Source organism: Neocloeon triangulifer, unplaced genomic scaffold (genome assembly GCF_031216515.1).
Source record: "Neocloeon triangulifer isolate White Clay Creek 2 clone unplaced genomic scaffold, ASM3121651v1 ptg000017l, whole genome shotgun sequence".
NCBI lineage: Eukaryota > Metazoa > Arthropoda > Insecta > Ephemeroptera > Baetidae > Neocloeon > Neocloeon triangulifer.
Genome location: NW_026775559.1, coordinates 6,320,278 through 6,335,848, shown reverse-complemented (window position 1 = coordinate 6,335,848; position 15,571 = coordinate 6,320,278). Strand labels below are relative to the sequence as shown.

The 15,571-nt window shown below is 38.0% G+C and overlaps 3 protein-coding genes across 9 annotated transcripts; 1 reads left to right on the top strand and 2 right to left on the bottom strand.

Moving 5' to 3' along the window:
• Window positions 1–96: 96 nt before the first annotated feature.
• LOC132203291 (serine/threonine-protein kinase Nek8-like) lies at window positions 97–3,716 on the bottom strand. 4 transcript variants are annotated; one of them, XM_059630954.1, is made up of 11 exons: window positions 3,613–3,716; window positions 3,410–3,566; window positions 3,092–3,347; window positions 2,842–3,036; window positions 2,475–2,778; window positions 2,099–2,341; window positions 1,895–2,015; window positions 1,426–1,753; window positions 995–1,093; window positions 885–931; window positions 97–796 (listed from the first exon to the last, which is right to left on the bottom strand). In XM_059630954.1, exons 1-11 carry the CDS (start codon window positions 3,674–3,676, stop codon window positions 637–639), a joined length of 1,974 nt encoding a protein of 657 aa, XP_059486937.1. In that variant the 5' UTR covers window positions 3,677–3,716; the 3' UTR covers window positions 97–636. The 4 variants fall into 4 exon arrangements, with proteins under 4 accessions (XP_059486937.1, XP_059486938.1, XP_059486935.1 ...); XM_059630955.1 differs by having other exon boundaries at window positions 97–745; XM_059630952.1 differs by having other exon boundaries at window positions 885–1,093.
• Window positions 3,717–5,224: 1,508 nt separating this feature from the next.
• Window positions 5,225–8,476, top strand: LOC132203258 (uncharacterized). 2 transcript variants are annotated; one of them, XM_059630907.1, is made up of 4 exons: window positions 5,225–5,481; window positions 6,977–7,078; window positions 7,129–7,260; window positions 7,316–8,476. In XM_059630907.1, exons 1-4 carry the CDS (start codon window positions 5,263–5,265, stop codon window positions 7,475–7,477), a joined length of 615 nt encoding a protein of 204 aa, XP_059486890.1. In that variant the 5' UTR covers window positions 5,225–5,262; the 3' UTR covers window positions 7,478–8,476. The 2 variants fall into 2 exon arrangements, with proteins under 2 accessions (XP_059486890.1, XP_059486889.1); XM_059630906.1 differs by having other exon boundaries at window positions 5,225–5,493.
• A 73-nt stretch (window positions 8,477–8,549) lies between these two features.
• LOC132203257 (DENN domain-containing protein 5B) lies at window positions 8,550–15,194 on the bottom strand. Of its 3 annotated transcripts, none has more exons than XM_059630904.1 (21): window positions 14,999–15,194; window positions 14,594–14,706; window positions 14,238–14,482; window positions 13,644–14,068; window positions 13,398–13,585; window positions 13,069–13,342; window positions 12,837–13,021; window positions 12,569–12,780; window positions 12,305–12,514; window positions 12,033–12,243; window positions 11,701–11,965; window positions 11,584–11,619; window positions 11,032–11,209; window positions 10,851–10,979; window positions 10,677–10,798; window positions 10,477–10,616; window positions 10,305–10,423; window positions 9,455–9,657; window positions 9,217–9,399; window positions 8,975–9,161; window positions 8,550–8,919 (listed from the first exon to the last, which is right to left on the bottom strand). In XM_059630904.1, exons 1-21 carry the CDS (start codon window positions 15,099–15,101, stop codon window positions 8,736–8,738), a joined length of 3,912 nt encoding a protein of 1,303 aa, XP_059486887.1. In that variant the 5' UTR covers window positions 15,102–15,194; the 3' UTR covers window positions 8,550–8,735. The 3 variants fall into 3 exon arrangements, with proteins under 3 accessions (XP_059486887.1, XP_059486886.1, XP_059486888.1); XM_059630903.1 differs by having other exon boundaries at window positions 8,551–8,919; window positions 12,033–12,249; XM_059630905.1 differs by lacking the exon at window positions 11,584–11,619 and having other exon boundaries at window positions 8,551–8,919; window positions 12,033–12,249; window positions 14,999–15,192.
• Window positions 15,195–15,571: the final 377 nt, after the last annotated feature.

The window sequence follows — 15,571 nt, the reverse complement described above, 5'->3', positions numbered from 1 at the left end:
CTCCTGTGTGACGTCACTCTCTCCATTCACAGCGCCACTATTATATTATGCGCCGCGTTTTCTGTTGTTATTAATAAAGAGCGGCAGTTTTATGGCTCTGTTTACTCACCTCAGCAATAAGAAGTGTTTCTATTAGTTGCTTTACTTTTCTAGCATATTTCTCGAGAATTATTGTGATAAACAAATTATTTCAAAACAAAAAATTCCAGGTCAAAGAATCATAACAATAAATGATGTGCACCATTTAATTCAATACTTTCACAGATATCGTTTATTAAAAATTGGCGATATTTTGCAAAATCAATGTCATCATTTACCCAAAAAATAAAAAAACTTGTACACAAATATCAAGATTTTGCGTCAATGTTTCAAGTCGGCGTATTATTATAATGTGTTACAGTGACAAGTGGAACCATTGTAACTTAAACAGAGAACACGAAGATGTAGAAAATTGTTATGAAAAAAGCCACTCAAAACTTACTCAATGAGTTGGAAAAATATAATCAGCTGCGCAATCTTTATAAAAATGACACATTATTAATCTGGTGCCCATCAAATACGACAATATAAAAGCGCAACTCTGGTTAAGCAGATTAAAGAAACGATGACCCAAAAGAGACATCAAGATTAGCGCTCTCATATTTTGATTTCCTCCTTCAGCCATTCCGGTACCCTGGTGTCAGCAAGATCCTGCCTGCTGCTTGCAGGTGGTAGAGGAGCGATTGTGTTAACCAATATCCACGCTCTGTTGGCGCAACAAACCAAGTCAGCCAAAACCACGGATGGGCCAGAAAAACTGTAAAACAAAATCTAGCGTTTTAACGTTTGTTTCGATTTACTTTTGCTAAATTTTGTTTTAGTTAAAAATAAGAAGAATTTCTTACGAGAGCACTTCCTGAGGCACAGTAGATGAAATTTTATTATTCCGCACCTGAACCAAAAAATATCTTAGTAATAAAACCAATATGAAAAAAATATATATATATATATTTGCCAGTCCAAAAACTCCCGAGTGTTTTGCTTTCGGTCCCCAGTAATATACAACTTGGTCGTGAGTCGCAGCCACCGCTCCTTCCTCGGTGACTCCTGCAAACTATTTCCAGACGTTTGCATAACACTTATATGAAACGCAAATAGCTTTGTTTTATTTCCTCTTATTCATTTCCGCAGATCTCCCATGTTTGATTCCGTTTGATTCAGAAAATAAAATTGAACAATGGAGATGTGTGTAATTATCTTTAAGGAGAAATGAAATGCATGCTATAAGAAGATGCATTATTCTGAAAACTCTCACGATGCGTTAAGTTACAACTTAATAAAGACTCGCAAATTATTTCCTTCTCTGAGGCAAAAGTGGGAAGTTATTTTAATTAACAATTTATAAAAACTTCTAATGAACATTATAAAAATTAAATTGATCCCTACTTGGACAGGTCCGTGAAATGGGACGACCAGTCCAGCATTCGGCCCATTTATGTGAACGGCCTGACCGGACGTGGTGACCACCAAAGTTTGCTTCTCGCCGAAAACCACGTCCTGCGTGCGGTTCCGCCTTGTCCGCGTAGGGGTGCCCACGTGACCCACTGTCCGACGCAGACAGAAGATTCCCTCTCTGTCCATGCCGAGCCGGTTGTACTCATTGCTGCCCCACATCCACAGAGATCCATCAGTTCCGATGGCTGCACTGCAGCTTGGACCAGCTCGGACGGTCACCATTTCACATTTTATTTGAGGCAACTCAATGGGGCGACACCTTCATATAAATTTCAGAAAAAATAATAAATTAAATATTTAACGATTAACTAAAAAATTAATTTTACTAAATTTTGTTAAGTCCGTCTGTAAATTTACTTTCAGTTAAATTATTATTTTTTACAATTTTATTTGCACGCACTCTTTTTCGTGGTCTTTTATTCCTGTGTTTCCCCAAGAGTAAACATTTCCTTCCTTTGAGAGCGCGACAACATGATCCTTTCCGCAAGCAACTGCGACCACTTCCACGCTGAAAAGGTCATCTACAAAAAATAATATTTGTTTTGCCATGGATTGAAAGAAAAAAATTAAGAATTATTTTTTATTTAATTATCAAATCATATACCAATAATTTGGGGTGTTGAAGTGGAGTTGTAATCGCCATGGCCGAGACATCCATTGCTTCCCTCTCCACATGATAAAACTACCCCGTTGTCACTAACAAAAACACTAAAATTCTCTCCAGCGGCCAGAGTGAGTATCCGCCGATTTCGCAACGCCTCAACAAATATTGGTTCGCTGCTGCCTTCATTCTTGCCTTGCCCAAGCTGACCGTGGGACCCTTGACCCCAGGCGTAGACATCTCCGTCTTAAGTGAATGCAAAATTTAAATATTTTTTTAATTTATAAGTATATATATTAAAATTTAATTACACATTTAAAACTTCAAAATTTACAAAAATAAAAAAATAAAATAAAATAGCCTCGGTTTGTGTCTGTACCTTTTGTAAGGGCGAGGCAATGGTCATCACTGACCGCGATTTCTTCGAGCTGCACTTTTGGTGGAAGTGCAATTGCCATCATGGAGTCAAAAGTCAAACTGCATTTGTAAACTACAGACCGAGGTCTGGAAGCAGTATTGGGGTCTGGCGGCTCAAGTTTCTCAGTGCTGAGCATCAGGTCTGGCAAAATTTCGTCGCAGAGTTGTTCAGCGGATGGTCGCAAATCAGGGTCCCTTTGCAAAATGCAGGCGACCAATTGACGTGTTTTGAAGGTGAATTCGGAACTTAGAGGACTGCAATCGCACTAAAATTTAATTTTTAAAAGTAAGTCATGCGTGATTTTTAAATATAATTTTTAATAAAATACCGAAACGATTTTTGAAACCAAACTCGGAATCGTGTCACTCATGAATGGCTTTTTTAGACACATGGTCTCATAAAGTATGCAACCGGCGGCCCATATGTCAGATTTTGGTCCATACTGTTTCCCTTCGCACATTTCTGGGCTCATGTAAAAAGGTGTCCCGAGGAGAGTATTCGCCTGCGCTCGAGTACTTAAAACCTTTAAACGAAATTAACTTAGAACTTTTTGAAAATAAAAATAAAAATATAGACACTTTAGCGATGCCGAAGTCACCAACTTTTACTGCCAGTCGTTTTGTGAGAAACACGTTTGCCGTTTTCAAATCTCGGTGTAGCACTCCTCTAGAGTGCATGTGGTCCAGCGCGGCGCAGATTTGTCCGAAAATGTGCAAAGCCGCAGGTTCGGACAGAGGTGTGACTCTTTTGGCCAGCAACCTTGCTAGGCTTCCACCGTCAGCGTATTCCATTTCGATCATTAACGATTCCTCCCATTCAAAACTTCGTATGTACCTTTAATTTAAATTTAATTAAAAATTAAATAAAATATTTTGTTCTTTAAACAAGCGACGCACCTAATTATGTTGGGATGATTGAGACTTGCAAGAACTTGCACTTCATTCAGCGCCTGTTGCCTTTCGGCAGGATCAATGTCGGCAAGAAAAACTTCTTTGATTACAACTAAGCGGCCATCCTTTTTTCTCCGATAAACAACCGCCAAGCCAAAAGCTCCTAAAATTTTCTTATTTAAAATTTGCAAAATTACAGTAGACTGTACCTTTTCCTACGGTGCGCACTTTTTCATATCCAGGAATTTCAGTTTTTTCCTTTGCCTTCACCATTGTGAATGCAGTTGCGAGTCAAAAGTAAACTGAACTGAATTGATAAAATGGGGCATAGAACAATTTTGTCAGTCCCGTATGTGAAAGAGAAACGCGCGCGTCCCCCAAATCCATGACAACAAAAGCAACATGTTAAGTGCTTTTACTCTTTTTACATTGAAATGAAACGTGACGTTTTAAACACTGTTTATGTCCCATGCGTAAGGGGCTGCTTGTGACCTATTTTGAACGCAGATACTATCTCTCACGGTCACAATTAACTTCTAATTGATCACACGGATCGCTCAAAATATGGGTTAATGAGCACATATGCATCACAAAATATCTCATAAAAATCCGTTTAATTTTGCATCTGAAAGTACACGAGGGAAATCAGAAATTTAAATTTTAGTCATTCAGAATTGATGTGTTTTGTTCTAGAAAAAGCTTCAAATAACACGATGAGATTTTGGGTGTTTACTCTGATGTCATACAATTATTTAAACACTTTCAGGATATTGGTTTAGTTAGATCAATGCCACTCTCACCCATTGTCAGTCTTAACCAAGCTAGAGATGAAGATAAGAGTGAGGCAAGTCATGAATCATATTTAATATTTTATAGAGTCAAAATTACGCCATTTTTCCATATAGTTTTCTTATCAAATTTTTGGCAATGCTCCTATACGCTGGGGCTTTGCCTGCTTCAATAGAGAGGTGCACATTGAGCCCCTATCCAAATGAATTTCTTTACGCACCCTCAAAATGTGCCGAGGAATGGTTAGGCTGCCCAGCACAAACTTGGCTCACCTGGAATGGTGTTCCCTTTGAAGCAGCCTTGTGGCGAATGTCAGCTTCTAAAGGTAATAAAGGAAATTTTTTACGATCAAAAATAATTTTTCAGGTTTGATTATTTAATGCTTTTAACATCTAGATGGATTGGTTGAGTTGAGGAACGAAAAGAAAAACGGCGGCTTTTTGACAACTCTTGATGGAGAATATGTGGTCAGCAGTACAAACTTGGGTCTGCAAGCAAGATATTGGGATGTACGGAAAATTGGCGAGGCATTTTTGCAGCTGGAAAATGCAAAGTTTAGAGGGAAATTTCTCGTTGCTGGGCCAGGCAGTTTAATTCGAAACGTTACGCTCGCACATCGTCCTCAAAATTGGCACGTCTCATGTAGAGCACAATAGTTCCGAGACATTTTAAAGTGATCGTGAATTCATCTCCAATTTAAATTTACTTATAGAAACAATTTCAATTTATAGAGTACAATTCAAAAAATATTCTGTATGAGAAAAAATAAATGAAAAAAACATGTTGATTAAAATTAAATGATTATCCTTGAGAAATCATCAAAAAAATAGTTGGATTAAATAATAATAATAAATTTTTACTTTATATTAATCATAGAATTCAGGACAATTTTCCATTTCCTGTAAGAAAGCTAATTTTCCATTCCGACAACTGCAGCAATTCTCAGAAAGCCGCCAGTGGCGCCTCACAATGGGGAAAACAACCCCTACGAAGTCGCGAAAATGGAAAATCGATCGGCCTTGCAGTCAGCGGAGTGCGAGTGGACGAGTGAGAAGCAGCACGCAGAAAGTATGGAGACGGCAGAAGAGGAGGCCCAGCGGGAGCTGGACACCTACGAGCACGCATGCATGCGGGCCGAACTGCTGGGCCTGCCAAGGCCCACTTTCGAAGAGTTCGAGGCCAGCAAGTTGGCCATTCGAAGTGCTAACTACGATGAGGACGAACTGGAGGAGCTGCAGCGACGGCGGCAGCAGGAGGAGGCTCAAGACCAGGAGGCAGAACTGGTCGAGGTACAACTCACCGTAAGACACCCCCGACTCTCTGCAAGCAGTAGAGTAGGGGGCCCACAAGGTGCTGGAATAGAAAGGCCCTGGGACCCATGCATTGATAAACCGTAGAAAATTTTGAGCATGCGGATTGAATAGACATTAATTATTGAACATTTTTTTTTTTAAATCAATATATGCCCTTTGAAACACTCAAATTTCATCGTAATTTTTACTGTGGACGGAAAAAATGGAATTGAAAAAAGTAGTTGTTATAATATTCTTGCCAGAGGCAAAAAACTTATTTAACTTTAAAATTGTCTTGAATTCAATTTTAAATAGCAGGTAATTAGGCGTGACGCATTTTTCGGTATGTCTTGAAAATGCTTTTTCACTGTCCAACCTATTATAAAAAAATCACACATCAAAGACACGTTTAATAGGGGTGCTTTTTAAAGGCACTCCACTTTCCCTTGCTGTACTGCACGCTCAGCAAACGCATCGCATGCAGAAAGAGCGCCTGCCAGGTATTCGTGTAGGCAACCCGCGTGACTCGTATTAACAAGCAGGAGGGCAGTCAAAATTAGTAATTAAAAATGAAGCTTTTGCTTGAAATTGTCTTTATGCATAGAAATAGCAGAACTGTATGAGAAGATTATATTATTTCCGCATACAAAATTTTTACTTGAATTGTGAGAGAGGATTTTTTCACCGTGTATCATAAATGTAAAAAAAATATGCAACTTAAAAATTTCTCTAGCTAATATGGAGATTATGGAGGCTTTTCAGAATACCTACTATTAAAAGCACTACTGTGCAATCCAATGTGCATGTAAAAAATATTTGGAACAGCCGCTGCAGCTTTGCGTGTACCGGCTTGTACTTAACAGGTTGCCCAAATACATGAGCGCTCTAGACAACGTGTCAACTCGGAAGTGACTGACTAGTGTAGTAACTACCAATACATTACATTCATTCATGGTAAAATTTACGGAAAATATAGGACCCATTATATGCAAAGAAGAAAATTCTTCTTTTCCTCTATACAGTATGCAGAATTGTTTTATTTTTATAAGACACGTACGTACTTTGTGAATGCAAAAATACTTAAATTTAAAGCTTGTGTATAGTTCTTTTGGTACATTATGATATATTAGGGCATTTTTAATATGGTAGCTTTGATTTGGTTCTTCTTGTATTTTATTAACATTTTAGATACAATATATGTAGTTTATTAAGTATATTAACCATTTTTAACAGGTTTCTACGTGGTTTTACTGAAATTGTAAAAATTAAACCCTGAAACTGCTTCACACTGTACAACACAAACAAAGCAAATACTCTACACTAATTAAAACAGAAAAAACACACGCACACTAAAAACTATTTTAAGCATATTTAACCATCTATAAATTTTTAGTTTATTTGTATTTTTTATCAACTTCTAAATATTTTCAATTAATTACAAAAATATTAAAAAAAAATCATGGTATTAACTCTTTGCAAAATTTTTGAGCAGGAGTTAGACAGTCAAAACGAAGACCTGAAGGGTGCCAGCGGAGGCTTGGACGAGCTTGCTAATATATTGGCCATCACCCAAGGCAAACTCAACAAGTTTAAGGTTGGCGAATTTGCTTTTATGCCTTTAAATTACAGCGTATGTATTTGCAGACTGTTTGCGGAAGCATCAAAAACTTGTTCAAATTGCGAGGTGAGGGTCAAGATGGTCAAAGTGACGGCGAAACTACGGAAGGAGAGGAAAATGCAACGGTTTCCAAAACGCCTGAGAGAGCTGCTGTCTCTGTGAGTGTAACTCGATTAAAAAAAATAGATAAAAAATAACAAGTATTTTTATTAGGTAACTAACTCACCAATGGCAGGAACAAGAAGCAAAGCTCAAGGTATAAGCACCCAGCTGTCATCACAAAATGATGCTCTAGACAGAATGCTGAGCAAAGCAGAAAATGCAGAACTCAGTCTCAGCAGCCAGAACAAGCAAATTAAATCTTTGTTGCGATAAAATCAGAATATGTAATACATATTCTGGATGTAAAAACAGAAATTATCTTCTCTGTGCATGCTATAAAATACACTGCGAAAATAATCAAAGTCAGCCACTATATGTTACACTCTGCAAAAATCTAAAATAAGTCCGCCACAATTTCCATCAAATTTCGTTTAAACATAAAATGAAGTTTTTTAATTTATCATTATTATTCAACACATAATCCTCTTAAATACTTATGTATTTTTTGAAGCAAAATGTGGTTATGCCAATATTTTATATTTTATGTGCAGCTTATTGGCATCAGAATTTAATTACTTTGTCTCCCACAATATTATTCAAAACATTTTGCTTTATTTAAGTTTGCTCCAGATTTTTTGAAAGACTTTAAAATTGATAATTACTTGTAAATGTATAGATTATGTAGCGTAGCTGCAAACACGTTGTTTTATCTTGTACTACATGAAAAATATAATTTAAAAAAAAATATGTTTTGCTTTAAATGTCAAGGCAAAAGCTATAACCATTTAATGGTTAAAATTATTTATAAAACATACGCTTGGGCCATGATGAAAGCAATTATTATTAAAATCTCATTTGATGTATGCCAAGAGACACCAACCAAAAATCTAAATAATATATGTCATCGAATATTGCCTGGCGTGAAATATGAAATCTATTGATATAATAGAATAGATAAAAAAAAGAATGTGGCTACGAATAACATTCTTGCCCACAAAATTTAACCACAACAAAATCTTCAAAATAAGCTAATAATATTGTATGTCTTTCAATTTCCCATAATACATTATTGTTAAGTGTGTTCATATTCACTTTTTTATAATGATTGAATACACATCAAGAACATGTTGTTTCATATTGTTGATTAGAAAATTTAAGACATGTTACCTTGGGAATTATGTAATTATTTTGGTGAAACTATTAGTGCAACACTTTCATTATTAATATGATTAATAATATTGCTGAAAAAACGAATAAAATTTTAAAACAAGCAATTTATATATTGGCTTTTGTTGATTTCTATTTTTGCTTGACTTGAAATGAATATCATAGCGTTTGGCAATACAAAGAACTTGCAAGAAATTAATAGTGTTAAATAAAAGCTTTTTTATTATTATTCTACGATTTCCATCAATAATTTGATAAATATTATTTTGGTACTAAACAATCATGACTGAATTTCTTAAACATTTCTGAGATCTCGTTTAAAAATAGCTTTCAAGCTACGTTAAGTTCTTCAAGAACAGTCTTGTTATAATTGCAATCCTTTGGTGAGCGAGTTTTCTAATATAAAATCAAACTCATCCAGTGATTCCAGGATTTGAGTGAGGAACGTACAAAGACTAGCATCTCTAAGGAATGAGTTTTCATCAAACATTTCCGAGCACGCCCTGGTGGCTGCAATGTGTGGTATCATCCTGTGCAGCAGATGATCCCTGAACAGAGGAAATATACAATGAAATGCTCTAATTTCCCATTTACAATTTTTACCTTGCAGCTAAGCAAATGAGGAGTTGCAACTTCCCCTCTTTGCCGAGATTCTCTCCTTGAGTTTCAATTCCCTCCACAAGACGACAGTATAGTCTCATGACCGCTGACGCTGCTTCTTGCTCTTCCTCCAAACATGATGAATTTGACTCATCCACTAAGCTTATTTCAAATTGGTCCCGTACTCGAGCTGAAAAAACAAACAATTTTTCAGTCTCATGTTATTATCATCACATTGAATGTACCAAAGAAATCCCACAGGTACAAGTTTCTGCCAAACAGACGTGCAGATCTGAATCCAAGCAAAAATGTTTGCTCTAAACAGGGAACTAGTCCACCTTCTCCACACAGAATTTGAGTCAAGCCCCCCTTATCCTGAGACCGCCGTGGCCTGAGAAAATGTTTCACTATGGTGTTAACAGTCTCACCTACAGAGAAAAAATAATCAGTATTAAAATGAGGGTTTCAAAATTCAAACACTACCGAGCATTTGCTGCATCTCTGAAGTTGACAACTTTGGATCCACGGATCTCCGAGGGATGCTCGGACTGCGGCAGCGGGGAGGTGTCATACAAGACTCAATCAGCTCATCACTGTCAACATGCCTGGGCACCATTTCACCTACAAGGAGGCGTTCAATCGAACCATCGTCCATTCCTCTTCCCAGCCACTTTCCACAAGGAAATCTAAATTGTTTTTTGAAAATTAGCAGAACAAATAATAGGAGAGTTCAACGGTATGATAAAAAAGGCTGGATAAAAAAATTGATTAATAGAGGAGAGCAGATATATTTCAACGCTTGAAAATCGCTATTTTTTTAATATTTAACAATAATCCTAAATAAAATTAAAATTTACTAAATACTTTAATAAAATCACGATCAAATATAAATTAACAACTCATTGTTAGCAAAAAATTTAATTACTTCATATATTGTACTAATCAATAGTCGGATAGATGTACTAGATGGCATCCAGCGTTCTGAGATGGCCCTTGGCGTTCAAAGCCCTTGGCTTTCCAAGACGGCTCTAGGCAACGGCATTTCAACACAGCCCTCGGCAGTCCGAGGCAGCCCAAGACGACCGACGGCCCTTCTGCGAATGAAGCCCCCTGATGTTCTTGATGGCCCTCCGCATTTCTAGACTACATAATTATTTGGCGTTCCTAGGCTACGTCGCAGCAAATCAACCCAACCGCCTCACTTGGTGCGCCGTAGTGCCAACATAACTGGCCACCGACTGGCCATCAAAAATTCCCAGCGATTTTCAAGCGAAGAAAAAAATCTGCTCTCATCTCTGTACATAATTGTGCATATATATTAAAAAAATCTTACTTGAAAGTGTGCCCAGTGACTTCATTTCTGGCTACTATGTGCTCAATCAAAAACTTCGGAGAGGCGCCGTAATTGTCATGGCCAACTCTCATGGAAGTTAACAAACCCAAGTTTTTGTGCTAAGTACAATAAATTAAATTTTCAGCAATTTTTAAAATAGCAAATTTCTTACATGAAAAACAAATTCCAAAAAGCCATGAGGTACTGCTATCTGAGAAGTTTCACCCAAAGTGCCAGTAACACTGACCCAAATGTTGGCTGTGGTGAGAGGAGACTTTCGAGATGGGAATATCACAATGCGATATGGTAATTCTGAAAAAGTTTAGATAAGAGTTTAGTCACAAGTTTATCGGGGTCAGAACATTTTCTCACTCGTGGTTGTGTAGGTATTTGTGTAGCAATAGTAATCTACAGCGTTCAATGTTAAAAGATGGTAGAGGAATTGCTCCTTCTCGTCATCACACCTCAAAAATGCATATCGCTTGTACAGTGTTCTGTGAGAAAATTGTTAAACCTGTCTTCATGAAAAATTCACTAATCATATACTTCAACAGGGAGTTGTCCATCAGTAAAGTTCTCAGGTGTTTAGATAGAAGTTTCTTCTCCAGAGCAAGACGCACCCAAGCTCGTGCATAGCCAATGTGAGTTTTGATATCGGTCATGGCTAGGACATTTCTAAAATTTGAAGAAGTTATTTTTGGGTTATTTTTAAATTGATTGCACTGACCTCATGTCAAAAGTTAGTGAAACAGGCAATGGTCGAAGAGTAGCTTCATGAATACTTCGGTCTCGTCTTTCTGGCGATTGTCTCCTGCTGTTGCTCCTACTGCTGCGTGCACTGCTTCGACCACTGCGAGACCCTCCTGAAGTTGGCTCTTCTCGTTCTAGGGCCATGGACGACAAATCTAAAATATATATTTTTGATAAAAACATATGATAATCTAAGATGTTGTCTCTATCAAGCATCAAAGAACAGCATAAGTAAGTTGGCAATATTGACTCATCAAAAAAGCAAAACACAGACATTAGTCTGCACCAAAATCATTCATTTCAAAATAAATATAACACGGTCAATATTTTAGGTTAAAGAAGCTGCAAATCATGGAAAATATAGTAGCTGTTAAATAAATAAATGCATGCTTTTAACAAATCCTGCATATTTAAAGCTCTAAATCAAAACACCACACAGTTGAAATCTGAGAAGTATAAATTATAGTCACTCTGCATGCAAAAATCAAGAAAATATTAGTTAGCAATATTTCAAGAAACTTTGACGTACAATCAAGTCTTTTCCTTAAGACGCACCATGCAAGGGCTGTTGGCAGATTTTTTAATTTGTTAGTTCATCCTCATACCAATAAGTTCTATGCATATAAAATATTTATCATTTCATTACCTGGAGTGAGAAAATTAGGACTAATTGGTTTGGACGTGTCGCTACATTCTTCAAGTTCCTGGAAGTTCAGTAAATGTGACCACAGAGCTGACTTTCCCTGCTTTTTGTGGAGTCCGTGCGACCAAACTCTCTCCAGCAAGTCGCACAAGCTGGCAACCAAAGTGTTTTCCTCCACGCCCATTATGCTAGGTTCAGCATGGCCAAGCTCTACAGCCTCTGATCCCATTTTCTCCACCAACATTCTTTTCGTCTTTAACTTGCAATCCTGAAAACAAAACAAAAAAGTTTTTGAGATTTTGAGACTTCATTTATTAATTGGGATTGGGACTTACTTTTAATAATTTTTCTACAAAGCTCCAGTTAGTTTGTGCAATGACAGCAGGACTCATTTCAGTGAATTTTGGCTGCTTTGTATGTTTGTTCAAAACAGGTGCCTGATTCTGTGGAGGTTGAGGCTCCGCGAATGACGGAGCCACTTCAGAAGTTGGAGTCGTTTCCGCAGAGTGGATGGACCTCTCTCGCCACTGGCCACTACTTCGCCTTCTGCTCCTGATTAATTGAAGATATAGATTAATTTTGTAAACAGCAGTACTATTTCACTTGCCTATGAGCAGGCTCTTTGTTCAATGCTTCTTTATTGAGAATGGGAAACAATCCTGGCACTATTTTTGAAGCATTTGAGCATATCTCTATTGGGATGGGTGCCATCGTGTCAGCACCTGAGAGCCTTTTCTCCAACATGAGCTCCGAGTCTGTTATTGTCGTGCAAGGTTCATAGCAGGGAGTTCTCACTAAACTGTCTCCGTATTTGGTCCTGCAACTATAAAATTTAAAAAAAATCTTTCTCCAAGTAATAAACAAAACAAACCTTATAAGTTTAATCCGTTTGTCGAACACTCGAAGTGATGGTTCTACTGGTTGCCAAGCAGAGAGTATTTTTTGGTCAATCAATGTGGCAAACATCTGGGTTTCAATAAATCTAGATAGGAAAGGCAACTGCTGTTCTGGTTGGTCCGACAGAAAAGTGGCTTTATCAAAGTTCTGCATTGACTCTCGGCAATTCAGCCACTGCTCCATGTCCTGACGCAATTTAAAACTCAAGTTTCTTTAATTTTATACACATAGTTCAAAACTACCTGGTTGGGGTGAATGACAAAGTGCTCATAGGCTGAGAATATGTGAACAAATCTGTTCAGAAAAACCTCTCGGATAGCGTTGTTGAAGCGCAATTCTGCTGCATACTGCTCTTGAGGAGAGCCTTGACAGTCCAAAACCATCAACGAATTACTTTCTGAGTCACTCCTGCTCATCCCCATCACACCTAATAAAATTCTTAAAATTAAATTTCTTAAAAAAAAAATGATATACCTGCACTTGGGGATGGCAGGAATCCAGTGAGGCTGCTTGACATAAAAGCATTTTCAACGCACACAAGTCCAGACTCTGATTCTTGAGACCATGATAGTTTCCGCCTTAAACCACCACCTCGTCTGTCACCCGCAGTTCTGCACTTGTCCGGCTCAACTCCGTACCTTTGCATGACTTCTATTACCTCACTTATGAATTCAGAGCGTTGAGGAAAGTGCGGCAGCTCCTCTGGCAGCTGTATTCGCTTATTGTCAATATCAACATGGCACATTGCCTAAAAAAGGAGAAGAATAATGATCGAATAATTTTTTTTTATCCAAATATCATACTTGGTTGTTGTCCACCGTTGAGTATGGAACAGTGGATGTTGATTGATGGAGACCCATGACAAATGGGACGGGTGCGTCCAAAAAGTGGTGGAGGGAAGCTGGTAGAATAGGAACATAAACATGAGGCCAAGAAAATGGGAAGAGCAGTGTGGACGAGCACTCCGCAACCAACATGAGCCTTTGATAGACTAAACAAAATGAAATGTAAGTAGTATAAAGGAACTTCAAAGATTCAGGGTAATCTACCTGATGAATAGAGCAGTACTTGATGCTCTAGGAGAAGACAAGTGAAAAGCTGGATGGCAACGTCTACTCCTAGAAGCTCGAAAAATGCCCTCAGGGAAAAGTCGAAGAAAGGGAGCTCTGCGATGTTACCCGGCCGCTGCAACAGGATGAGCTCCTCAAAGCAATCAAAGGTGAGGCAACGGCCGGGCAGTGGCAAAGGGACTTGATGCACCAAATTGTACACATAGCTCTCGAGACTGAGTTCACCGCCTGTAACACTGTACTGGTAAAGACCAGATAGGAACTTGTTGGCTGCGTGGACAAAGGGCAGCTGACAGATCAAGTTGATGGTCTTCGAGGCATACAATGTGTCTTTCGCTGAGTCATAATAGCTCTGAGCCGCCTTCGAAAGCGGAGTTGATAGTTTAAAGTGGCGGGGCAATGACCTTAAAAGTAAACAATGTCTCATAAAGTTGATGGCTCAAATTATTTTAAGCAATATATCTTATTGATGTAAAATTGAAATGATATATGAAAGTATTTTTTTTTTAAATAAGATATTTTCATATTTCATTTTCAAATAAACATGCTTAGGGATTTATATAATTTATATACCTCGTGTTGTCACTGTTAAAAGCCTTCATTCGACCACTGTGTCTACTACTGGATAACTCTGTTAAGTGCATTGCCTGCAGGGTTTGCATTGCACTGCACAATTTCCTGTCTGAGACTTCTTCAAAGAAGACGAGACTAAATCCATAGCACCGAGAGCCATCCTCTTTGGTGATTATGAAACTGTGAAACTCCGGCTCTAGATTCTGTTTCTGGGTTCTGAATTTCAGCCCATGAGGTAGACTCAGCTAAAATTTAAAAATAAATTTTTTTATTGTGTTATGGGCAGAAGAAATTGCTTTTTTGATAGATCAATAAACACAATTTGCAATTAAATCAAAAGCTGGAAAAATAGTTACCAAGCAAACTGCGTGTTTGTCGAAGGGATTCCACGACACATTGTCTGGATAGTGTGCCAAAACTTTGCATTTGTAAGATCGTTCAATTGGAGAACACAGTTGCTGAGATTCACCTGGAATTTTGAAAAAAAAAATCAATTATATTTGCCATTCATCATCCTCTTCAATGTATGTATCTGATATGGAGCAGAGAAAGTTATTTAAAAACGAAGGACAAATCAATAAGCAGAGGTCATTTTCAAATCGCCTCTCTTGGTATACATTTATACATGACGAGCTCCACACACGGTGACAACATCAGCATGGGCCGTCAACAGCAGCATCATACATAATCGCGGGGGACCAAAATATCCGGAGACCCTTGAAGCGCGCACAATTGTGAGCACCAATTTTCTTGTATAATACCTGATATCACGTTCAATTCGAGTCCGCTGTTGAGATCAAGTCCGCAAATGACGAAGTAATCTGCGAATCGCACTTGACTGTTTAAAGTGGCCTGCGAGCCCATTTTTAAAACACAAATATCACAAAGAACAATCAGCAGCGAACCAAAGTTCGCAGGCAGGTCAATGAAGAGGAGGCGATGCACACACACAGCTGAAGCAAGGACGGCCTCTGATTGGCTGTAGCCATGGTAACCGGAGAAAATCTATAAGTCAGCAGCAGCGCGTTGAGCAGCGCACTCTCAGCGCAGCGCAGGACATGCTCTGAATCTGTGGCCTAGTTGCCAACATTACGGGGCGTTTCACAGAAGCCCGCGTTATCGCATCTTTATTATTTTCTTTTTATTTCTACTGCCAATCCAATCTCTTAAGTTTGATTGATGATTAATTGTTTCTTTATGACGCTGACACAATTAATTTTTAAAATTGTGCCAGTTTTTATGGAATGCTAAAAATTTGTTACGATTAAGGATTAAGGTGCGAAAAAATTATATCAATAGGGTTAATAGGCTTATAATGAGCTCCCAGTAAATAA

What these genes read in the sequence shown, in the direction of transcription:
- LOC132203257 (XM_059630903.1), bottom strand. Translation starts at nt 15,101, where the DNA reads ATGGGCTCGCAGGCCACTTTAAACAGTCAAGTGCGATTCGCAGATTAC. An exon ending in TCACTAACTTTTGACATGAG is followed by an intron (nt 10,980 to 11,031) that starts GTCAGTGCAATC and finishes TTCAAATTTTAG; the next exon opens with AAATGTCCTAGCCATGACCG. An exon ending in GTCACTGGGCACACTTTCAA is followed by an intron (nt 9,658 to 10,304) that starts GTAAGATTTTTT and finishes AAAACAATTTAG; the next exon opens with ATTTCCTTGTGGAAAGTGGC.
- LOC132203291 (XM_059630952.1), bottom strand. Translation starts at nt 3,676, where the DNA reads ATGGTGAAGGCAAAGGAAAAAACTGAAATTCCTGGATATGAAAAAGTG. An exon ending in TGGTTTCAAAAATCGTTTCG is followed by an intron (nt 2,779 to 2,841) that starts GTATTTTATTAA and finishes ATTAAATTTTAG; the next exon opens with TGCGATTGCAGTCCTCTAAG. An exon ending in TTCAACACCCCAAATTATTG is followed by an intron (nt 2,016 to 2,098) that starts GTATATGATTTG and finishes TATTTTTTGTAG; the next exon opens with ATGACCTTTTCAGCGTGGAA.
- LOC132203258 (XM_059630906.1), top strand. Translation starts at nt 5,263, where the DNA reads ATGGAGACGGCAGAAGAGGAGGCCCAGCGGGAGCTGGACACCTACGAG. An exon ending in TGGTCGAGGTACAACTCACC is followed by an intron (nt 5,494 to 6,976) that starts GTAAGACACCCC and finishes ATTTTTGAGCAG; the next exon opens with GAGTTAGACAGTCAAAACGA. An exon ending in GCAAACTCAACAAGTTTAAG is followed by an intron (nt 7,079 to 7,128) that starts GTTGGCGAATTT and finishes ATGTATTTGCAG; the next exon opens with ACTGTTTGCGGAAGCATCAA.